Source organism: Muscardinus avellanarius, assembly GCF_963383645.1.
Source record: "Muscardinus avellanarius genome assembly, chromosome: 4".
Lineage (NCBI taxonomy): Eukaryota > Metazoa > Chordata > Mammalia > Rodentia > Gliridae > Muscardinus > Muscardinus avellanarius.
The window spans coordinates 36,346,083-36,372,549 of NC_137789.1; the positions used below are offsets into that span (position 1 = coordinate 36,346,083).

General features: G+C 31.8%; 1 protein-coding gene across 27 annotated transcripts in view; it reads right to left on the bottom strand.

The window, feature by feature from the left end:
- RIMS2 (regulating synaptic membrane exocytosis 2) overlaps positions 1 to 26,467 on the bottom strand; it is a gene marked incomplete at both ends in the record, with an annotated part of 576,294 nt that overhangs the window by 238,650 nt on the left and 311,177 nt on the right. For 20 of the 27 annotated variants that reach the window (XM_080694165.1, XM_080694185.1, XM_080694162.1 and 17 more), the window contains 3 exons: positions 12,613 to 12,766; positions 13,342 to 13,513; positions 16,662 to 16,792. In XM_080694165.1, the coding sequence (XP_080550291.1) occupies positions 12,613 to 12,766; positions 13,342 to 13,513; positions 16,662 to 16,792 (457 nt within the window). Of the gene's footprint in view, positions 1 to 2,672; positions 2,700 to 12,612; positions 12,767 to 13,341; positions 13,514 to 16,661; positions 16,793 to 20,298; positions 20,347 to 26,467 lie in introns of all 27 variants that reach the window. The other 7 variants (XM_080694182.1, XM_080694163.1, XM_080694183.1 and 4 more) reach the window with 2 other exon arrangements.

Genomic DNA, 26,467 nt, shown 5'->3' on the forward strand with positions numbered 1-26,467 from the left:
ATACAATTTCTTATATATTTCTCTTGCTAAGTATTTCTAAATTTAATAAGTTAAATTTTCTAAAATTTTTATAAACTTTATTGGTTGATAGATTTCATGTCATAGCTTCATCTAATAATGTTATCATATTAATGTTTGTCTAATAAAACAAGTAAGAAATATTCTCACTTTTAAAATTTTCTATAATAGTGTGTGCAAAGTTATTATTGTACTATCATTAAATATTTGGTAAACTTAATTAGTGAGGTCCTGAAGAATTTTCCTGATTAAAAACAAGTTTCAGCCACAGTTCAATTTCTTTAATATATATAGGGTATGCAAAATAGTTTTTCTTCTTAGGTCTACCTCAAATTTGTACATTTCGAAGAAATATTCTATTTTATCTAAACCATGAAATGTATTGGCATAAGGGTTGTTCATTATATTCCTCTAGGTTATTAAATATTTTAGATTCTATATTAATAATGGTTTTCCTTAATATTTCTAATTTATTTATTCTCTCTCCTTTTGGTGACCAATCTTCATAAACGTTTTGTTAATTTTATTGATCTTATAAATTAATCTGTTTCCCATAATCCATACTGATCTTCTTATGAATTCAATCCTTTGTTTCATTAATTTTTTTCATTTATTTTTCTGTCTTGATACCACTGACTTCTATTCTGACTTTATTATTCCCTGTTGTGGTTTGGATATAAAATATCTCCTGGAAGACTTCATGTATTGACACTCTCACCAACAAATGAATAGATAAATGATGGGTAGATATATACAGAGATTCCTTGTGTTTCTGTCCCCCGCCCCTGCTCTCATGCCATGAGCTCTGCAGATATGACTTCACCTAACAAGGACTGAAGCCTCTGAAATCTCCATAGCTGCAAACAAATAAGTCTTCCTTCCTCTAAGTTGTGGTCATCAGGTATTTTGGATCACAGCAGTGAGAAGAATAACAAGAACATTTCCTTTCCTCTGTTTCATTTGGGGCTTAGATTACTGTTCTTTTCTCAATTTATTAAGGCAAAATGGTTCCCTGATTTAATTTTGGTAACGTATGTGCTTGGTGCTACAAATTGCCTCATATGTTCTGCTTTAGTTATAATGCATTAAATTTGATAAGTTGAACTTACAATTCATTCAGTTCAAAATAAATTTTAATTTATTTTCTGACCTCTCCTTTGACTTCTGCTTATCTAAAGGTGTGTTAATTTGTTTCTTCATACTTAAAAGATTTCCCAGAGATTTTGTTATTAATTTCTAATCTAATTCTAGTTTGGTTGAGTAACATACTTTTGTTTGACCTATTTTAAACTTATTGAGAGTCCAGTATGGGGTGATTCTTGAAATCTCAGTACTTGGGAAGATGAGACAATAGGATCACAGGTTCACAGCCTGCCTCGGCAACATAGTAAGACTGTTCCAAAATTAAGAATAAAAAAGAGTTGGGGAGTAACTTGGAGGTAAAATGCCCCTGGGTTCAATCTCCTGTATAAATAAATAAATAAGAAAGAAAGATTTGTTTTGGCTAGCATAGATCCATGTCATTAAATGTTCTGAATATCCTTGAAAAGAACATGTAGTTTCTGGTATTATAGGGCCGACTTATAAATGTTAATTAGGTCAAGTTGGTTGATGGTGCTATTCAAATGTTCTATAGTATACTGCTTTTTCTACTAATTTTATAAACTACTGAGAAAGCAGTACCAAAATCTCTACTTTTAATTGTCTTCAAATTTAAACTGTGTCCTATACAACCACACATAGTTGGATTTGTCTTTCTTAACCCTTTTACAATCTCTGTAAATTTTTTCTCTATGAATTTGAGTCTCTACTTTAAGAGACTCTATTTTTAGATGTCTAAATAGTTAAGATTTCTCTCTTGAACAACTTATAAGATTATGAATATTACAGTTATTATTAAATGACCTCCTTTATTCCTGGTAATAGTCTTTGCTCTCAAATCTAATATGTCTCATATTAATATGAGAACTTCATTTTCTTATTAGTGTTATTATGGCACTTCTTTTCCATCCTTTTTCCTTAAATCTTTTATATTATTATCGTTAAAATGGATTCTTACAGGCAGTTAAGAGTTGTAATTATCTAATCTATTCTGACAATCTCTAGTGACCAGTTAAAGAAATTTTAGAACAGTTCATAATATCTTAGAATACATTATTAATGTATAAAACTGAACCATGATACATTGCAGTAATAAGGCTGAGGCTATTATTTTTCCTTGGAATACACAGAAAATTTTGATAAAATGATGGAAACTACAGCAAACATTGTAGTTTTAATTAAATGTGTTTTTAACAACAGGCCCCATAAGTGAGAAACATTATAAATTATATTCATTCAAATTTAAATTTTCTGAAACAACATATCATATATTAAAATGCACTTACTGATGAAATAATACTATACCAAAGAAGACATTTTAGACACACTGAAATCACAAGTCACTATATTTCAACAAATGATTTTTAATACCAAAATAAAAAAGATATAGACATAAAGATACTGAAAAAGTTCTATATTAGAAAAGGAAAGTTACTGACACATTGGTTAGAAATTCAATATATGCACCATAACCAAACAAAGCACAAAACAACAAAACCAGGTAAACTGTGCATATGAATACATGCATTAAACATTACGCATGCTAAAATTACCTGAATTATATGAATATAAGGCTTTATCTGGAAAAAAACATGTCAAAGTAATGTCAAAAATGCATTTTAAAATCTTTACATATAGTAGAGATATAAAAATTTAATTTTCCTTTATAGTATAGACTATATTGTTTACCATTTTTGTTTTAATAGTATAAAATATCACAATTCAGAATAAAGTAAGTTAGAAAGTATATCTATCCAAATTAGTAAAATATTTAAATTGCAAATCATGTTAATAGAAACTTTGCCTAATGTAAAAATTTGAGTGTGGGAATTTAGCAATATACTTCTAAATAACCCACAGATTAATGGAAGCAACAGATTAAAAATTATTTAAATTTCTTTCTAAAGGAATGAGGAAATGAATAAATTAATATTAAAGAAACTGGAGAAGTAATATAAATAAGACAAATCAATAGAAAAGAAAACATACAACCATAAAGTAAATCAAACAAAAAGTCAAATGCTTAAAAGACTAGTAAAACTGATAATTAGCAAGTCAGACCTAGGGGAATAAAGAGAGAAAAAGCAGCTTACTAATACTAGAGAAAATAGACATTAGTAGACATCCAGTAGATATTAATTAGATGTGATGTTACTATGACTAATTTTATGCATATAAAATGAAAATACAAGGAGAAATATTCAAATTTCAAGAAAAACTCGACCAAGGTGAAATAGAAAACATAAAATTTTGAGTAGTTCTAAATTTGGTAGAGGAATTTAAATTTTAATAAAAACACAAAGAAATTGCCAACCCCTATGACTGCAGTAGCAAATACTGCAAAACATTTTAAAATAATGACATCAATAATGTACAAATTCTTCCACATAGATTGTGATAATGTTTACAAATACTTTTTGAAACCGAAATAACAACATTAAAAGCAAAGCCTGAAAAAAAAATGTTACAAAAAAGAAAAATAAAAGATAGCAAATAGAAAAGAGAAGGAATATTCGCTTAAAAAACAAAAACAAAAACAAAAACCCTCTATTAGCCGGGCGTGGTGGCGTACGCTTGTAATCCCCGCGCTTGGGAGGCAGAGACAGGAGGATCGCGCGGGTTCGAAGCCAGCCGCGCGCTGGCTTAGGAGACTCTGTTTCCAAATAAAAATGTAAAAAAAAAATAAGTCTGGGAGTGTAGCCCGGAGGTAGAAGGGCTTCCAGGAACCCCAGTACCACCACCAAAAAAAGAATAAAAAACAACCTGTATTGCCGGGCGTGGTGGCGCACACTTGTAATCCCCGCGCTTGGGAGGCAGACACAGGAGGATCATGCTGGTTAGGAGCCAGCCTCACTGGCTTAAGAGACCCTGTTTCCAAATAAAAAATATAAAATAAGTCTGGGAGTGTAGCCTGGATATAGAAGGGCTTTCAGGAACACCAGTACCGCCAAAAAAAAAAAAAAAAAAAAACCTGTATTAACAGTAGTAATAATGGTACAAAACAAGAAGATAAAAAATAATCTTTATCTTTCTTTCCTGTGTGTGAATATGTATTAAAAAATTATACAGATATTAACAAATTGACTAAGGATGTAGATAAAAATGGTAAACATAACGGGCTGGCTGAGTTCATTCCAAGCATGCAAGATTAACATTTTAAAACTGGTACAATTTACCACATTATTTAAATGAAAAAGGTCATATGATTACACCTATATAGAAAAAATTTGGTAAAAAACATCTTAAGATCCATTCAAGATTAAAAGCCTTTACCAAAGTAGTGACAAAATAGACCTTGAATCTCTTGAAGTAGCACAAAAAAATCCAAGTATCAACTATAAAAGCTTTGCCAGAGATATGAAGAACAAACATAGATGTCAACTTCTACTTAACAATATCAATTTTACAGAGCATTTTATTATAGGGCCTAAACAAAGCAGTAAGAAAAAGAAAGGCAAACAAGGTATAACAGTTTAAAAGGAAGAGAAGAACTCTTTCTTGTTCATGAAAAAGATAATACTCTACACTAAAATTCAATGTATGAAAAAGTTATTAGAATTTTAAAATAACAAACCGTAAGTATTACTTCTGTATACCAGCACCAATTTGAATAAATTTCTGGATATAGATTGAAAAAAGATATACAACCTCTACATTTCAACCTATTATAATTTGTACATTGATATATACCAGATTTATAAAGTGCAATTCTCCCTACTTTCTCCAATTGGTCAATGAAATTTGAATCAATATCCTAGAAGGTTATTTGTTGAAAATAATAATTTGATAATTTATTTATAAGTGCTAAAGACTAAGAACAATATAATCTTTAAAGAGAGGGACAAATCCGGGGGTGGTGGCACATGCTTGTAATCCCTGCGCTTGGGAGGCGGCGACAGGAGGATTGCGCAGGTTCGAAGACAGCCGCATTGGCTTAAGAGACTGTTTCCAAATAAAAAGTATAAAATAGGTCTGGGAGTGTAGGCCGGAGGTAGAAGGGTTTCCAGGAACCCCAGTACCACCAAAATAAATAAATAAATAAATAAATAAATAAATAAATAAATAAGAGGGACAAAGGTGGGTAAATGATAGCAGATATCAAAATTTATTGTAAGGCTATAGTAATTCAAAAAATTTGGTATTGGCATAAAAATGGAAAAATTGGCTGAGTGGGAAAGAGTTCAGAAACTTAAAACTTCATGACTGTGACATTTCCAATACATATGTTGGATTAAGTGTATATCTATAAGGTTAAGAACAAATTTTGAAGCCTATATTGCTCTGCATACAGAAAGCATTTTTAGATGAATTATAGAGTTAATGAGGAGAATTGAGCAATATTTTAGAAGAAAATATAGTACCATATTAACTATGACCTTGAATAAGGCAAATATTTTTAAACAAGTCACAATAACAACAAAAAGCAATAGCCCTAAAGAAATGAACTGAAAACTAAAATAAATGAATGTAAAAACGTGTAAGTCAAAAGATCTTACTGAAGAGCCTTGGGGTAGCGTACATTTAAAATACAGATATCTAACAAAGAATTAAAGCCCATAAGTTTTAAAAGATAACAGAATCACTCTTACAAATCACAGTGAAAAAGACAACTCAAAAGAAAAGTGAGCAGTATATTTGACCATGCATTTCATAAGACAATAACACACAAAAAGATTATTAGACCAATCCAAACAAAAGCCACAGTAACAGTCCATATCTGCCTGAATGCCTATGATGAAAAGCACTAACAATACCAACTATAGACAAAAAGAGAAACTCAAACCCTGTTCAGTGCTGTAGAAAATATAAATTGATACAAATTTGGAAACTTTTAATATCCATTGTCATTGAATATAGAATAATCTATTATCTATTTCACTGCTTGGTATATTTCTGGCAGAAAAAAACAAACTATGAGTATCAGAGTCATGTATAAGAACATCCACAAACTTCCATAGAAGTAATTTTAGTAATAACTAAAACCTGCAAACTAACTGTTATATAGTAATAGAAAAGAATACTATATATCGATGAAAATAAATTATTCACAACAATATTGATGAATCCATAAAACAAATGGAAAGAGGAAAAAGCCAGATGTGAAAAGAAAATATATTGCATAATTTTACTTTTCTTTCTTTCTTTTTCTTTCTTTCTTTCTTTCTTTCTTTCTTTCTTTCTTTCTTTCTTTCTTTCTTCCTTCCTTCCTTCCTTCCTTCCTTCCTTCCTTTCTTTCTATCTTTTTTGTGGTACTGGGGATGAAGCCCAGGGGCATTCTACACCCTAGTCCTACTTTTTGATGGCCTCACTGAGTTGCAAAGGGCCTCACTAAGTAGCTGAGGCTGTCCGCAAGCAGCCTCAGCAGCCTCAGCCTCCCCAAAGATGGTTTTACAAGTGCGCACCACCATTCACAGTGCATGATTCTATTTGTATAAGGCTCATATATGTGAGTGATTTATTTATAAAAATACAAAAACAAGCCAAGCTGTTCTATAAAATTTGAAGTCAAGATATCAAAGGGAACAATCACTTGAGGCTTGCAAGCAGTAGGTTGATAGAATGCTAGTGGTATTCTATTTCTTGATTTGGGTGCTGGTCACATAATGTGGTTATTTGTGAAAATTCATCCAGTGTGTATGTGTGTATATGGGTACATGTGTGCAAGTATGTATGATATATATATATTATATATATATGATATATATAGGTATAATATATATATATTTCTGCATGTATGCTATACTTCAATAAAATGTTCATTTTAAAATGTTGAGTTTTGCTGGGCATGGTGGCACATGCTTGTAATCCCCGCGCTTGGGAGGCCGAAGACAGGAGATCATGCAGGTTCGAAGCCAGCCGTGCTGGGTTAAGAGACCCTGTTTCCAAATAAAAAATATAAAAATGGGTCTGGGAGTGTAGCCCGGAAGTAGAAGGGTTTCCAGGAACCCCAACAACTAAAAAGAAAATAAAAGTTGAGTTTTGCTGGGCATGGTGGTGTATACCTATAACCCCAATACCTTGGAGACTGAGCCAGGATTACAAGTTCAATGCCAGCCTTGAAGATTTGGTAAAATTCTTAGCAACTTGTGAGACTCTGTTTAAAATTAAAAAATAAAATAGGGCTTGTGATCTAGTTCAGAAGTAGACTGTCCCTGTGTTCAGTCCCCAGTATAAAGTAGAATAAAATGTAATTTTACTTCTAAAAATGTTTGAGTAGCTCAAAATTCAACTAGTTCTTCCAGGAATAATTATAAATTATATAAAACATTTAATTGTTTTAAAGAATGTTTAAAGACACTAGATAACAAACAGATGGAGACAGATATCAGTGATATAATCTTGAAATAATAAAAGCACATATTTAACCATCTCTCCTATTTTTAGTTCAGTGGAGAGGAGAGAGAAGTCAAGCAAAAAGCCTCATTCTTATAAGGCTGAGAAGACAGAAGTCAGAATTCAAGGTTGTCAGAGCAGTTGGAATTCTGCTCTTGGCAAATCCGGTAAAGAAAATACCCCTAGAGGTTCCCAAATTTAGGGACCCCATATATGCACAAAAAGAATCCTCAAATTTTTGTCTAAATTAACAGCAGCAGAGAGAAAAAAAAGAAGAAACATAATAGAAAGTCATAGCTAAAAAGGTTAAGAAATAAAACAAGATTTTAGCAACTTCTTGATGCAGAAAAGGCAGAGTTTGGAGTTTCTCATTATTACATAAGCATTAAAAAAAACACCTTAACTTTGCCTAGAAAAAAACACACCTTTGAAATAAGAGCCACAAACTAAACTAAGGAGTTCTGTGACTTAGCACTGTAGAAAAAAATCAAAATAGAATTCCCCTGCCATATTTACATATCTTGCATAGGACTTAGGTCATCTTCCATGTGTTTTCTGTCTGCTAAAATGTAGTACAACATTTTTCACTCTCTAAAATGTATTAAACACAATATTTAGTATACAATAAAAAATTAGTAGATGTGTAAGAAACACAGAATATAATCTGTAATGAAAAGGAAATACACAAATATGTACAGATCCACAGAGGACAAAGATGTTAGAAAGAGCAGGCAAGTACTTCAAGTATTACAAATCCATTAATTTTCAAGAGTTTATATATATACATATATACATACCCATACATACATGCCTAAATAAATATCTGTATTTATCAGTATATAGATGTAATAATAGAAATAAAATTCACAAAGGATATAGAAATTTGTAAGAAAATAAATACAAGTCAAAATTAAAAACAGACTGGGAGCCAAGGATGGTGCCTATAATTCTAGTACTTGAGAGGCTTAGACAGAAGATAACAGCCTCAGCAATTTAGCAAAGCTCTTACCTAATAGCAAGACCCTGTTTCCAAATAGAGTAGATGTAGACAGGTAGAGATTTCATGCAGTCAGAGGTAGAACATCCCTGGCTTCCATCCCCAGGACCCAAACAACAAAACTGGGGATGAATCTCAGTGACAGAAAACACGCTTGGTATGCATAAGGCCCTAGGTTCATTCTCCAGCATGAAAAAGTAACAATAAATAAAAATACACTGTCCTTAAGAAGATATTTGATATTATGAATTTCACAAAAGGTAAGACGTTGTAGAAGAAAGTATCAGTGAACTTAAAGATGGATGACTAAAAATAATGAAAACTGAGAAAGGAAAATATTTTTTTAAAATAGAGACACAATAACATGGAGAAAAATGTTTTACATATTTAACTGTAATCAAAGAAAGAGAATAAGGTAGAAAGTTGTTAAAAAAAAAAGAAATAATAGATGAGTAAAAAAATAAAGGAGGAATAATAAATTCCCCAAATATCTGAAATTCTGATTTTTGATTTTTGATTTTGCAGTACAGGGGACTGAATCCAGGAACATTCTAGCTCTAAGCTTCATCCTAGTCCCATATTTTATTCTTTATTTTAAAATGGAATCTCACTAAGTTGTGGAGGGCCTCACTAAGTAGCTGAGGCTGGTCAAGAACCTGCGATTCTCCTGTCTCAGCCTCCCAAGTACTGGGATTACAGGCATGTGCCATCACACCTGGCTTCTGACAAATCTTAACTATGAAATTATGTTTCTTCTGCCTCTTGACAGTATCATTTTGATTAATTCCACTGATTTGTTCCCATTCACTTTTCTCTGAAAATGAGTATTCATGAAAATAGAGTATATATGATATTCTTTAGTTTAAAAAGCAAGAAAAATTATTTTATTAAATTAAACTTCACTAGGTAAAAAATTAACATTTGAGAATCGAGAGTGTCCTCTTAAAAGAAAGTCTTTTCCCTCCAGACACTATAATTTTAACTAAATAATAGTAAATGGTATGTAAAAATAAAACTAAAACATCAAAATCACTTTCTAAAACAATCCTGTACATTTCAAGAAGGTAATAAAGAAAGTTTCTCATTGATAAGTGAAAAGAAAATCTTGTGTCAATATCTGAGATATTCCACCATCTAAAAAACTCACTTATCTATAAATACATTTTAATTGTTTGAACTCATAGGTCTAGTCTTGTTTATACATTTTCAAAATAGCAATAACAAGCCATGTGTGGTGGCGCATGCTTATAATCCATGTGCTTGGGAGGCCGAGACAGGAGGATTGCACAAGTTCAAAGCCAGACTCAGCTACTTGGTGACATTCTCAGCAACTTAGTGAGACCCTGTTTCCAAATAAAAAATATAAAATAGGTCTGGGAGTATAGCCCAGAGGTAGAAAGCCTCTGGGTTCCACCCCCAATATCACCAAAAAAAAAAAAAAAAAAAAAAAGCAATAACAGTCACTATGTGACATAGGCACCGATGACACCGTCCTTTGGTACTGTGAAAGTGATGACATAGGATAGTAGCTTTATTTAAACAGTAGTGTTGTAGAAAATATTACTTTGTCATTAAAATTTTTATCTCATAATCTAATTTATTTCGGACTTTGGAGCAATGGACCTCTGACCATTTCTATATATATTTCAATACATAGAATACTCTTATATTATCACATTCAGGATTACAGGTAAAAGTGAAGTTATCAAATCTCAAATATTGAGTTTTATCATCAATGACAAAAAAACTCCTTAAAGATTTTTCCATAGAATAAATATTGAATCTATTTATAAGTATGTTTCACATTGTCAAAGATCATAATTATTGGCATCTTAATAGCGATTAGATGGTAGTTGGTGGTAAGACTGCATGGTACAGCATGGAGCCACCATATTGGCTTTGGGCAAATTTAATACTATTAATATTAAGTAACAGAAGAGGCATTTGGGAAAGAGAAAACATTAAAGCTGAAAGACTAATTACATTAATTACATGAAAACCCATAACACCTACTGTTAACTAAAAAATACTCCACTCTCATTATTCCTCACATCTACTCTTCCCAATTATCTAGGGGGAAAGTAAAAACTTGGTAGATAGGTGTTTCAGGCCAGGCGAGTTGGCACACACTTGTAATCCCAGCATTTGGGAAGCTGAGACCGGAGGATAGCGGTTCGATGACACCCTCAGATACTTAATGAGGCCCTCTGCAACTCAGTGAGACCCTGTTTCAAAATAAGGAATAAAAAATAGGGTTGGGGGCGTAGCTTGGAAGTAGAATATCCCTGGGTTCCATTCCCAGTACCGCAAAAAAAAATTTAAAAAATAAAAATAAAGAGTTTCAGGATTGAGAGTTCTCAAAGTACTCATTATTGCAATAACGCCTGGAGTAGGTAGGAAAAGGGTCAATTCTATAAGAAAATACAATGCTAGCTAGCATTAAGAGTCTATAAACTTGGAGCCGAGTGTGTTGGCGCACACTTGTAATCCCAGTACTTGGGCAGCTGAGACAGGAGGATCACAGATTCTCAGCAGTTCATGGCCAGCCTCAGCTACTTAGTGAGGCCCTTTGCAACTCAGTGAGACCCTATTTCAAAATAAAGAACATAAAAATAGAGCTGGGGGTGTAGTTTGGAGGTAGAATGCCCTTGGGTTCTATACCCAGTACCAGAAAAAAAAAGTCTATAAACTTTAATAATAGAAATTAGTACATAATGAATTATATTAGTAATCTGTACATAATAACCTATCATCCTACATTGATTTAAAAGAGAATATACTAAATGACTATAGTGGCCCACAATAGTAAAAGCCATTTCATAAAATTCATAATGTTGTAATTGTTCCAACATAGGATGTTTCAATGGTATTTGTAAATAGTGGTTGAGTGGGTGTTTACTGTATGCGAGGCTGAAAAAAATTAGCATGGTAGAATTAATAACATCCAAATATAGAAGATTGCATGTAATGGAAATAAAATTCTACTCCATAGCCAGGAATGGTGGGGCACACTTATAATCCCAGTACTTGGGGGGCTACGACAGGAGGATCACAGATTCTCAGCAGTCTCATCTACTTAGCGAGACCTTCTGCAAATTAGTGAGACCCTGTTTCAAAATAAAGCATAAAAAATAGGGCTGAGGTACAGCTCAGAGGTCAAATGCCGCTGGGTTCCATCACCAGTACCATAAAAAAAGAAAGAAACTCTAATCCATAACTGTGTTGTTGCCAGTTATAATTCCCACAATTAATAAATGACAGAAGACTTATGCTTATAAAATGGACAGTTTTGAAATTTGGTTCATGTCAACCAGTCTTTCAGTACTGGATAAAAATATTCCTAAACCAGAAACATGTTGACACAACGAAAACTACTCCATTAATATTATGCTTAGCAGCAAGCATCTGCCTTATCTTTCAATAATAGATTCATAATTCATCAGAAAAAAAACTAAAAGCAACAACAAAATGCCCTGACTTGTGGGAGTAAAGACTCCTCAATGTTACTTTTCAATCTAGATTCCTTGTTATGACCCCCTGGAATAATTGTATAGTAAATGCCTCTGGACTATGTATAATTTAGGATAAAATGTAAACACTAGTAATATTCATAACAAAAAAACAATGTCAAAAATTATATTAGTATATTCCTGACATTAATTCATTCTTATAACAACTACCAGGTGAGGTAGGTTTTTTTCTTTCCTATAAATGAAGAAAGTGAAGAATAGAGAAATCATATTCTAAAGGGAGAAAATCTAGATTTAAATTCAAATTAGTCTGAAATTAAGTTCATACTTTCAACTACTATGCTAAAGTTGCTATTTGATATTCTTATAATACCTGGAAAATGAAAGTGGAACTCAAAATTTGGGTTATCTATAGCTACATGATCAAACTCTATTAATCATCTTATTCCTTTATTTAAGATTTTAAGCACTAAGATTTAAATACAGTTGTGCTTATTTGGGGAATATAACATCCAAAATACAAATGCAAACACTTCAATATTGTAATGAGTGAATGCTATAGGTTTAATCACACATTACTTTTCAAATGCTTAAACAGTAATAGTTATAAAATACTAACAGATGATTGCTAACATCCTTAATAGTATCTTTAAAAATTTTTAATGAAAGAATGAATTTTTGTTAAAGACTTACGTTGCAACCTCCGTGTTGGGCTCTCTCCATGGAGTTGTTTTCGTGGCAAATAAGGAGAAGGGTGGGGAAGAGGCAATGAAGAGACATCATGGGTCTGAAGCTTGTACCAATGTGGCTCATCATCTAATAAAGCTGTTTCTAATTCAATTAAAATCTATAAACACAAGAGACACAGGACTGTTATAAACACCAAGGATAAATAAAGTAGTAATAACTTTTACAATAATTGTAATGGTTATGCTATCATTTAGATGTTTAAAATGTTTTGAGAATAACTAAATGAAAAGTAAATATTTCTAACTTCTTAGTGAGGTAACAGTTTTTAATAACTAAGACATTTATTTGTCTAGCCTTGAGCAACAACTTACTAAAGGCTATTTAAATAACCACGGTGGAAATTATACATTTTACTTTAAAAAATGTCTGTAATTATTAATACATATAACAAATATACATGTATATATGTGTTACTATTATGAATGAAATATTTTCCTGGTGTCTTTCCAAGAGAATTGAAGTCAGAATACTATAATGATATATGGATATCCATGCTTTGAGCACCATAATTCACAATAGTAAACCTAAGGGATGGCCAATAGATGAATGGATAACAAAATAAATTTTGCTTACTTTTAAAGATATTTGAAATATAAAGTTTACTGACAGTCATTTAAGTAAAAATATTCAGAACAACAGAAATAATGTCAACTTCAATAAACTTTCAGGTACCTCTCCTAAGAATTCGCTTTCTTCTTCTCGAACTCGAGCTTGATCCCAAAGGGTAATTTCTAGCATTCGTTCCCGAAATTCTCTTCGGTGGACTGGAGAATAAATGAATGTTTGGTTCCATTTGGGTTCTAATGTTTTCTTTACTGTTTTTGTTCTTCTCTTGTTTTTATCACTACAAAAAACACATGTACTTATATAAAACTTTCATTGCCATAAAATTTACTAATTTCAAATTGCTCAGAAGTCAAGTGAAATTTTGTCACAAGTTTATATTTTATAGTAGATTACAAATACTATCTTTAAAACAGCTTTAAAATTTATGACATTTAATTATATAAGTATGACTTATTGGATGTGTGTCCAAGTACCAATTCATTTAAAAAACCAAGAAAAATAAATAAATTTTTGTCAAGTTAATTGAGTTTTACTTTTCTAGAAATATAATCAAAAGACTTCAGAATTCGGTCATGTTATCACATCAAGCACCGAAAACATGCTAAGTGTACTTAAAATCTAAGAGCAATAAATTTCTTCTTTTTTTTTTTTTTTTTTTTTTTTGCAGGTCTGGAGATGGAACCCAGGGGCATTTGACCTCCAAGCTACACCCCCTGCCCTATATTTTATTCCTTTTTTTTTTTTTTGGTAGTACTGGGGTTCCTGGAAGAAGCCCTTCTCCCTCCAGGCTACACTCCCAGACCTTTTTTTATTTATTTGGAAACAGGGTCTCTTAAGCCAGCGAGGCTGACTATGAACCTGCGCGATCCTCCTGTCTCCACCTTCCAAGCACGGGGATTACAAGCCTGCGCCACCACGCCCGGGTATTCTTTATTTGGAAACAAGGTCTCACTGAGTTGCAGAGGGACTCACTAAGGAGCTGAGGCTGTCCGCGAACCACGATCCTCCAGTCTCAGCCTCCCGAATGCTGGGATTACAAGTGTGCACCACCATGCCTGGCTCAATAAGCATCTTTAAAGATAGTTTTAAAACAGCAGTATACTGATAACAAGATAAACAATTCATTTGAAAAAAATTTAAGAACTTGGTTAACATTTAGAAATAAAAATTTTCAGCCAGGCTTGGTGGCACACGCTCGTAACCCCCACGCTTGGAAGGCGGAGACAGGAGGATCACGCAGGTTCAAAGCCAGCCTCGCTGGCTTAAAAGACCCTGTTTCTAAATTAAAAAAATATAAAAATAGGTCTGGGAGTATAACCAAGAGGTAGAGGGGTTTCGAGAAACCCCAATACCACCAAATAAATAAATAAATTCTATTTATCTTCATGATATTGGTACTTTCACTTTCCATTTAATTGAACTTAAATTCCACAAATAATGTTTTTTCTCAGAATTTTGAAAGATGTATTTTGACAGAAAATCAACTTTTCTCCAAAATATTAAAAACAGTGTATAGTAGCAGGACATGGTGGTACACACTTGTCATCCCAGCATCTGGGAGGCTGAAACCAGAGGATTGCGGTTCATGGACAGCCTTAGCTATTTAGTGAGGCCCTTTGCAACTCAGTGAGACTCTGTTTTAAAAATAAAAAGACTAAAAAATAGAGCTGGGGGTGTAGCTGAGATACAATGCCCCTGGATTCTATCCCCAGTACCATAAAAAAAAAATGTATAGTATGCAAAGATTTTTTTATGGTACATAGTATGCTATGTAGAAAATTTTTGTCTGGCTTAATAAATTCTAGAGTAGATCTCTTTTATGAGCCTCATTTGCCCCTCCAGAAAGTTTTATCAATAAAAAGAGATAAAGTGTTTTCTACATTTATCTCTTCAAGTATTTCTTTGAGGAAAAAGTCAGAAAAATGAAATTCATACCCAAAGCATAAATAATATTCTTTTATTTACATGTAACAACTTATCAACAGCATACAAAAACTACTGGATGAAAGCCAGGCGTGGTGGCACACGCTTGTAATCCCTGTACTTGGGAGGCTGAGACAGGAGGATAGCACAGTTTCGAAGCCAGCCTCAGCTACTTACTGAGGCTCTCAGCAACTTAGTGAGACCCTGTTTCCAAATAAAACAGGGTTGGGAGGATAGCCCGGAGGTAGAAAGCCCCTGGGTTCCACCCCCAGTACCACCAAAAAAAATATAATAATAATATATAGTAAATATATAGTAACTGTAGGTGCTGTGGCGTCTTGACATATTCTTAAGAATTCATTCTTCGACTTTTACTTCAAAACATGTAGCAAATAAAGCATAAGGCCTTTGATAATTTTCTGCTTCCTCTTATCTTTTTCTTTGTGGAGACTGTTGTTCAGATGATATTACGGCGCATGACATGAACATGATTAACTTTGTACTTTATGTAAAGAAGGCAATTAGGATCTAAGGGTGTGCAAACATGTTTACGTTCACATCTGTCCAAAAAAAACCTGAGCCTTGAGAACATTCTGCCTTGGAAGCCACAGAGGGAGATGGCTTGGGTAAGGTTCCTGTCTCAGGACAACTACTGAATAGTCCCTCTGATTTTTTGTATGCCTAAAATTTAGAGTCTTTAGCTCATTTTTTTTTTTTTATGTTTCAACAATCCTAATATCTCTATTTAAAGCAGGGCAGAACAGCATCATTTATGTTGATTAGAATTGGAACAAACAATGTTTAAAGAAGTTGGTTCTTCTTGAAGCTCAAAGAAACTGGTACCAGTGGTAAAGTCTTCTTGATGACTGGGGTGATAAATATGAAATATCCTCACCGGGCGTGGTAGCGCACGCTTGTAATCCCCGCGCTTGGGAGGTGGAGACAGGAGGAGGATCACGCAGGGTCAAAGCCAGCCTCGCTGGCTTAAGAGACCCTGTTTCCAAATAAAAATATAAAATAGGTCTGGGACTGTAGCCCGGAGGTAGAAGGGCTTCTAGGAACCCCAGTACCATAAAATATATATATATAATATCCTGTTGATTTTATAAAATAGAGTGAAACCATATCTAGTTAAGAAGAGGTAGAAATTGTAGCAGAATATGAATGCCTTTTAGTACTATTTCCAGCTTTTTTACTCTGCAGTTTGGGTTATTTTAAGCTTTAATGATTTTGATAAATAAATATAATTTATTTTTAAATATACACACGTTTAAACAAGTATTTAATAAAATAATATTTAATATACATTTAATTCATATTTTAAAATAACCTTATTTACTGTCACTATTTTGATTCTTATGAATTGTTATGTTTATGTTAAATGTCACAACTATCTAGCTGGTATGATACAGAAGGTAAATGATACAGAACTGAAACACTTGTTGATATTAACATTTTCCCACTTATTTGCAGAAATATTTTTTTTTGTTTCATATCCTTACCTTCTGTCTGGAAGAAAGTAAATTTTAACATAAGGATTTCTTGGCCTCCCATCTTCCCTGGAAGGGAGATCCTTTGCTCCCAAAATTGTAACTATTAATTGGTGACCAACCTTGTCAAACCATAGTTTTATCTGAAAAGCAAAAGTATGCACATATCAACTCAAATATTTACTATCAATACATGTTTACATTTGCAATCTTCACACCATTCTATTACACTAACATTAGCACAGAGTATAAATTTCACTTGAGCAAAGTACAATTAGTTAAAATAAAAGGATATACTATAATAACTTCAATGAATAAAAGAGCTTGTTCTGATATTTTGGTTTCACTGATAAAGCACCTGGGTATTTTTTATTATTCTAATGTGACTGCTTACTAACATGCACATAATAATTATACTATCATAATTAATGGCTTTATAGATAATCATTGCTCACTTTCTTCCTTATGCAAGAATTGGTGTAGTTCATTTTGTTTCCTCTATAATGATTTTTTATTAAGTGGTATTCATAGGGAATTTTCAAGTAAATATTTGTTATTCGGTAGCCAAAGACATTTCAAAGGTCATAAGCAAAGGGGATTTATTAGTCAATCTATTCTTTCAGTTCAAATTTAAAACTTTAATGAAGTCATTTTTTCAAGTGTCTCTTATTCAGACATGAAGTCTCCTTTTCTTCTGTGAAGTAAACACATCATCTTCTTAGAAAAATAATTTTTCATTCTTTGAGATAAGAAATGTGAGTAAATCTGCTCTGCCATAGTTAGGGATTGGAAGTCCACATCCAGCGGCTTAATCCATTTGACTTCTCAGTTACTTTCCACCCATTTCATACCTTCACACCTAGCTAGTTGACTCTACTCTATCAGGATCCATGAGAGACCTGGATGGGATGCACACATTGGTTCAGAACTCAGTAAATCTCTGATGAGCATCTGGAAGCTGAAGTGGAACACTAATTTGGAACTTGAGAATTAAAGGTAGAAATAAATTTTGATTCTATATGCAACACGGGCAGTTAATTCATCCACCATGGTCTCCTCAGTGCTCCTTCATATTCTAAGGAAGAGACTGAGCAACTTTTGATGAGAAGAGGTGGACTGATAGCCAAAGAGCACAGAAAACTATTTCTAACTCTTTTCCTTTTCCTAAAGGGAATTAGTCCTCTTATAGGAATAAAAGTAAAAAAAATCCAAATTTAAAAAGTCTAATTACTAGCCTTTATGTCGTTTTGTCTTTATGTTTAATGTAGGTATTATCTGGCTGTTTTTAACAAAAAGTTTTTCTAATAAGACTGCTAAGTTGTATTTCTCAAACTGCAGCTTACTAATTAGGAACAATATTATCTGACTTTTTTTCATTTACGTTATAAATATCTGTGTCCACTTCTCAGCTATCCAATCATCATGGGGCCTGGAATATAGATTCTTTTTTATCTTCCCAGTGACTCTCATAGCCATTGAAGTTTGAGAACCATTCACCTAAAGAATCAACCACCTGAAGAAAAAAGTCTCCAATAAAAGGGAAAGGGTTCAGATATTGGTTTGCTTCACAGTATTAGAATATGAGGATGGGAAGAGGAGTGCTATTCTTCTAAAAAAGAATGAGAAAAAGCCATGAGAGGAAAAAGAAAGGAATGTGGGAGTGTCTCACTATTTATGAGATGAAAGAAATGCTGTTGATAGTGCCACAGGTCCTTGAAAATGTATGACAAAAACCTGTTTAATTTCTAAGATATTCTTTATTTTCACCAATAATAAAAGAGCTTATGGCTTTTTTCAAAAAATATCAAAAAAATTTTCTCAAGAACCATAGCATGAACACCTCAAAGAAAATACCTCATAGCATATAGTTGAAAAGCAAAGGTAATATTACTTGAGACTAAGTCCAAAATTATTTGCACAAATTGATAATTGCTGTGAGAAATTTTTAAAGGAATTGAGGCTAAGTACTTGTTGCCGTCTTCAGAGGCAATAATTTTGCTCAGTCAAAATCGTTAAAGCTAAACATATGAGCCTTGTGTGGTGACACACGTTTGTGATCCCAGTACTGGGGAGACTGAGACAGTAGGACCACAGATTTGTGGCCAACCTCAGCTACTTAGTGAGGCTCTCTGAAACTTTGTGAGACCCTTTTGCAAAATAAAGGATAAAAAATAGGGCTGAAGATGTAGCTCAGAAGTAGATGTCCCAGGATTCAATCCCCAGTACTGAAAAAAATAAATAAATAAATAAAGCTAAACATTTGAGATATACACTTCAAAAGTTTGGTAAAGAGTATTCTTTTCAGATTCTTTTATGCCTTGAAAAACCAAAATAGAAAAAAAAACTTATTATAATATCCATTCCTCCTACAATCCAATAGTAGGTATATATGGCTTTCGTATTTTTATAGCAGTATTTTAGAGTTAATTAAATTATACTTTCTAAATATGTGAATAATATAAGTTAGACAGAAACAAGCACATTTTAACTTTGCTAAATATTTGACCAAAATTATATTCTTAATACACTGTTTTAATCTGAGGGTTTAATAGCTCCAGTTTTTATTTATTTATATTACAGCACTTGCATTGAAGTTTTTAATAGATATCCAGTTCATATCACATTTTACTGGTTAAGCTTATTTTATCATATTCTTAAATTTCTTATCTGTACTTTTGAAGTAAATTATTGTAATAAGATATTGATTCTCCAATATATAACAAATGTATCTTTATTATCCTAGTACTAACAAACTGTGTACTCAATTATTTTCTTCAAGTAAAAACTGATATTATTTTAATTGTTTAATATAACTATTGTCTTAGCCTTACCAAATAATCACTTTTTATTTTAATAAGTAGAACCTGAGCATCACATATAAATATTTATATGGTATAACATTAACTATAAGTTTTATTGTTTTAAATCTAAGCAAAATATTACTTTAAAACCAATTAATTTCTTAAAACATGCAGCAAAGCAAGGAAGGCATAATACTACTGTTTAAAAAAACTATATTGACATTATTTTACCATACAAAGGTTTCCTAATGAAAAGAGGCAAACAACTTGTACCCACGTATTATAATGAGTTAAACAGAATGAGAGAATATAAATAAACCCCACCATTTTATTTGGATTGTGGTTTTCTTATTCAAAAATAATATATTTTCCAAAAGTTGAACCTTACATATAATATACATAAAAGTCACAATTTAAATAAGGTACAAATATATTTGCCAGTCTCCTCAGGAGTCATTGCTTGGAAAATGCAAGAGAATGTAGATGTTCAGTGATATAATGAATGATTTAAAGAGACAGGAACCTTAGCGAAATAAAGGAATATTTCTGTAAATGTTACATATATAAGTGGAATCTATTATAAATCTACATTAAATGCCACTTTGAAACCTATAATTTTAATATTTTATCATATAAAATCACTTACAAAGATTGTCTCTTTAAATTTTAATCAGTATTCTAATCCCCATGCAGAATTTTACAAGCTGGCTCATAAAATGATTTCAAAGTCAATAATATGGTTTGGAGCAACATACCAAAAGAACTTTTCCTACTACGCATTTTCCAAAAACATACAGATAAGGGATAAAACACGACTTTAGTTTCTATCAGGCAGACAAGGCCTTTACCTGAACCCTAGGAACAAAAGGCGTTGTTCTTCTACTAAGGCTTTGGCTCTGGTAAGCAAAATTAAAGAAAAAAGCAATAAAACAAAACCAAAAGGACAACACGCTGGAACTAAAAGACCAAAAGTAAAAATAAACACATAGAACTACCCTTTAAATACAATATTTCCATGATAATTTAAATAGCTATTTAAATTAAGTACTTTACTGTAGTAAATAGTTAATATACCAGATGCTAAAATAGGTAAAAATTATACAAAATGTTAGAAATTGTTTAGTCAGGTTTTTAAAATGTATTCAACATATCAGAAATTAAGACTGAATATAAAAATAACATATTTGGGCTTGTATATTCTGAAATGATTATAACTCAAAAACCAAGAAATTTCAGATTCTACCTTTAAACACACAACAGTGCTTGGTATCCATGGGGCACTGGTTCCAGGATCTCCCACACATACCCACAAATAAAATCTGTGAATGCTCAAGTCTCTTACACAAAATGGCATGGAATTTGAGTATAATTTAAAAAATTATACATATATATATATATATATATATATATATATATATATATATAGTCTAAACTGGGCATGGTAGCACATGCTTGTAATCCCTGCACTTGGGAGGCGGCGACAGGAGGATTGCACAGGTTCAAAGCCAGCTGCGCTGGCTTAAGAGACCCTGTTTCTACATAAAAAAGTATAAAAATAGGCCTGGGAGTGCAGCCCGGAGGTAGAAGGGTTTCCAGAAACCCCTGTACAACCAAAAAATAAAATAAAATAAAATGTAGTCCAAAAAGAAGTTTGGCCGGGCATGGTGGTCTGCGTCTGTAATCCCAGTACTTGGGAGGCTGAAACAGGAAGATTGTGGGTTCATGGCCAGCCTCAGAAACCTTGTGAGGCCCTTTGCAACTTAATGAGACCCTGTTTCAAAATTAAAAATAAAAATAGGGCTCAGGGTGTAGAGATCAGAGGTAGAATGTCTGTGTGTTCAATCTCCAGTACCAGTAATAATAATAATTTTGATGAAAAAGTATTGCATTACACAATTATTGGTGAAGAAGCCGTCTGTGGAAGTAGTTGTGTGACTACTCCCACATAATGCAAATTTAACCAACAGTCAAATAATATTAGCCAAATTGACTGGTTGGTTAAATAGTTGACTCATATTTTAATAATCTGTACCAGGTTCTAGTCCTAAATACCACCTTCAGACATTATTATTATTAACACTGGTAATAATAGGTAATTATTACCTATTAATAAAATATTTTATTACTTTTTATTTATATAGGTTTTTTAATTCTTAAGCCCTTATTGATGGTTTATTGCAAGTTTAATGCTTTATATTACCAATAATCCTATGTTATAATAATAGTTACTATTATGTCCAATTTGCAGACGGGGAAGCAAGACATAAAACAAGGTCTAGGTATACTTTCCAGTACTCAAAAAAAAAACACAATAAAGGCAGAAAGTAGAGCCCAGTTCTGATGAACTCACTCAATTTTTCAAAATAAAATAAAATTTTTTTTTGCTTTCATTTTGAAACTATTTCCAAATGATGTTTCAAAAATTAGAATTCAGGCATGCCATTAGTTAAGTCAGGAAAAAACTAGACACATATCTCTGGGTTTGAAAATAGATTTCAAGGCACTTTACTCTGCTTCTCTCACAAAGATTACGTCCCATTCCTCACATTTCTTAGGGATGTCTCCCCTGTCTCCTTCCAGGCCATAGTTAAAGGCTTCTTTCTGTCAATTCCACTGCTAAATAAAAACAGATAATGAAGAGTAGGACTGTTGTCCAATTCAAATCACTGGACAGATACTATTTAATATATAAATCTAAAACCCAAAGGAAAGCAGGCTTTCAAAGACGACTGCTATCCAATTATGAGTCATCTCTCTCTCCAAAATCCAAGGAAATCTCAATCTAAGACATCTTCCCTTTTTTGTATGGAGATATACCCAAAATAAGAACTCTTCAGCTATGGAGTGTGTCAATGATGTCTGTCTGCATAACTCTTGGATAGATAATTTGTTAGCAAACAGAAGAGAAAGTATATGAAATTGACAGAGATAAACTAGACATGCTGAAGAAAAGGATTAAAAAGGTACTAGAAATAAATTTTGTTTTCCCTGCCTCCCCACCTGTCCTGTTATAAACCAATTATATTAAGATAATAAAATATTTTAAATGTAAATACCAAAAATTCAAAAAATAAAAGATTTACTTTAAAAGGAGTACTATTTTAAAATAAAATAATCCTTTAAACATTTTCCCATCCTCTAAAATAACCTCAAGCAAGCAACTCACAGATTTCCAAAATCAGTCTTTTTTTAAACTAATCTTCACCCATACATTCATATATTAAATGTGACTGTAAAAGCACATTTTCATTGTGTTTTTTAATTGAAATTAAATCCACAAAACACACAATTAGCCATCTTATAGTATACAATTCAGGGACAATTATTGAGTCTACAATCCTGTGGAATCATTACTTTTCTCTAGTTTCAAGACATTTCTGTAATGCCAGAAAAACACCTTATATATTAGGTAATCACTCATTCCTCCATCTCACTATCCTTTGGCTACCACAAGCTGCTTTCTATCTCGATGAATTGTAGATAATTTATACAAGAATGGTGAAGTACCATTGTAAATGGTAATTATTTTTAACTCACTTACTTTAAGCGTGAAAAATCAGATGTTATTATAATTCAAGCTGCATACAAATGAAGAATTTGAATTTGTATACCACAATCAAATTTACATTTTAATGTCATTTATCCTATTCACTGTATTACTATCTTTAGGATATACCCTCCCTACAATGCTTCTAGAACAAGGTTGTGACAATGAGGTATAAAAGATTAAATTTCAAAGAAAAATCTTTCCTTTTTATAAAGGCTATGTAATTTCCAAGGTGGTAGAAAAGACATGCCTATTTTTAAGTTACTCATTTCCCTTAAATGAGTATATAAAATGGATATTTATAATATTTACTAAAAACGAAGCTTGAAAAATATTATAATAAAGTAACTTGGGGAAACTTTTCAATCATAAATCAACCACAGAATATATATTGGTGGTACTGCGGTTCCTGGAAGCCCTTCTATATCTGGGCTACACTCCCAGACCTATTTTTTTTTTTTTTTGGAAACAGGGTCTCTTAAGCAAGCATGGCACCTCCCAAGTGCGGGGACTACACTCCCAGACCTATTTTTTTTTTTTTTTTTTGGAAACAGGGTCTCTTAAGCCAGCATGGCGCCTCCCAAGTGCAGGGATTACAAGCGTGCGCCACCACACCCAGCTAAAAAATAATTTAACAGAATCAATTGTATAATGAATTCCCACAGAAAGAAAAAATTCTGAACCTTTTCTCACTTTTAAAAAAGTCAAAGTATTAGATGTTGTGTTTTATGTTAAGACAAGAAATTTTATATCAAGAAACTAGTTTATATCAAGAAACTAGGCAAAGACCATAAATTTTAAAATGTGTAGAATTACAGTAGTAATTTTCTGGAGGAAAAAACTACCAAGTTCAAGAACCCAAATTAAAAAAAAGATTCAAAATAAGGAAGTGCTGCCAATGAAAAGACTAACATGCAGTTGAGGCAAGCTCATCCGGACCTTTTCACCAAATACATTAATGGCAAGTTCATGTTATGTCCTGGAATGGTAGACAGTCACATAATTCAAGACTGAAGATAAAATAAATCACATATGGCTTTTAAAATCAATAGCTTTGAGTATAAAAATGTAAACAAGAAACTTGTATTATATGTATTTTTTCTACTGGAGAAAATATCAATCCATGAATTACATATAAATATATTAGGAAAGTCAACTCACATACTATACAAATTATATTTGTTCTCAGGCATTAGCAATGAGATTCACGATTCTGTAAGTGAGGAATGAGTGCAAATAAGTTCCCACTAAGAGCAAAAATGTCCAAAGGTAGAATGGAAGAAAATGGGAATGCGATGTTGCCCTGTGACCTCTTAGGAGCTTTCCCAAGAGGTGATATAGGTAGACATACTTTTTCAAATCCTATATCATTATAACAAACCAAAATTCTCTTAAAAGTGGAAGAAATAGGATTATACACATAAAATTAAATAAATATCCAAAAAAGCATCTTACTTATGGTTTTCTGGATGCAAAGAATGAGAATAAAATTACTACATTACACAATAATAAAAACCATCCTATCCTAATTTATTATATTCCTAATGATTAGTACTATTTTAATAATACTGATAGTATTAGCTCTGACCTAGTATCAAAACTTAATCTACATTTCTGAAATAAATTATTGGAACTTAATTTGGGTTAAAAAATTGTAGAAAAAAATTTGGAATAGATTTCAAGAATCTTAAAATTTAATTGTCCTTCATATTGTAATTTTACTTAAAGAAAGTTATCCTGACAAAATAAATTTGTCCTAGAAAAAATATACAAGATTATACTCAAGGATTTCCATGGCATCATTATCTATACTAGAATAAATGAGAACTCAGAAAGATATATAATAGTGAGTTAATCTAGAATATATTATTAAATTGCTATTAAAATAATTTTAAGAGGAATTTTTAAAGTTCACAACATCTTACAATGAAATAACAGGATTCACAATACTATGTACAGATTTATTTCTATCTTAATTAAAAATTTATATCATATATAAGTGGTTACATTTTGGTATCAGGAGTATAGAAGACTTTAACTTCTCATTTAATTTTCTATACTATCTAGATGTTCTGTAACAAATACACATTATGTTAATAATCATTATCTTTTATATATATGTGTGTGTCTAATTTCAAAACATACATATTTAAAGTTTCAGTAAAATATAGTGGAAAATATTCCTCCCAAGTCAAAAGAAAATGAGAAAATTGTATGCATATGAAATGATAATTATATGGATTTTAAATCAATATCCTTTATAAATTTAAAGCCTATAACAACCTCATTATATACACGTTTAGAAGTGAAACTTTTAATTTTATATTACCTCAAAATATTTATCATTCTTATTTCCTACCATATTAATTTTAAACTATGAGGAAAATTAGTTGAATTTAAATTTGTCTAAATCCCTGCTTTGTAATCCTCAACTTCTCCTGCTACTGCAATTTGTATGTGATTTTAAAATTTGAAATGAGAGTTTTAAAAAGTGGTATTTATTAAGAAAATCTAATTTCTGCTTCTTTCTTCACCAAATCAAACCAAATAACAGACACACACACACACACACACACACACACACACACACACACACCAACTCATTTATGTCCTGGAATCATCCTGGCCCTCCTCTGAGCACTATTTAAAGATGACCTAATTAAGTGGAGAATAATAACTAATAGGAACTTAGTGTTTCCTAAGATGACAGAAGAAAACACACAAAGTTGTAATTATAAATAACAGTCTATGTGCTGTTAATATATGTAGAAAAATAAGTAGAGGTAGAACTTATTGTAGCAAATTTTAAAAAGGCCACTGTTCTCAAATTTAAAAGTTCACACTACTTATGAATGAAAAAGGAAAAGAAAATGATAAACTCATTTCAATATGACATTTATGATAACGTAATAGTGTCCCATCTTTCTTGTATAACTTTTCTATTATTGGTAGTTTTGTGGACAAAATAACTGCAGAATAGATAATTCTTATAACTTCAAAAATTTTTAGTATTTTAATTTTGCTTATACTTATTATATCTCCTTTTAGTTAGTGAAAAGACTTGAGAAAAATCAAACACTTCCCCTTCCCCATAAAAAATAAAAGAACTTTCTTAGCTGATTTAATAAAGTTGTTTCTATTATTCTAAATATAGCAGGCAAAATTAATTTTGATTTTAATTATAACATTTTCATCCAAAATTCAATGTTTGTAATTTGAGAACCTAAAGAGTTCTTAAATACTCATAAAATTTCAAGTTTAGTAATCACCAGCATTCTTGATTTTTAATATAACTGAATACATTTGAATATATTAATATTCAAATGTTCCAATAAAGAAAGGATAATTGAATAACACAAAGGAAGAAATAAAATTTGCAAAGCTCTTCTAATATGGACATAGTATAAAATGCATAAATGAACTTTTAATTTTAATTAAGAATGTGCAAAGAAGAGATCACTTAATATGAA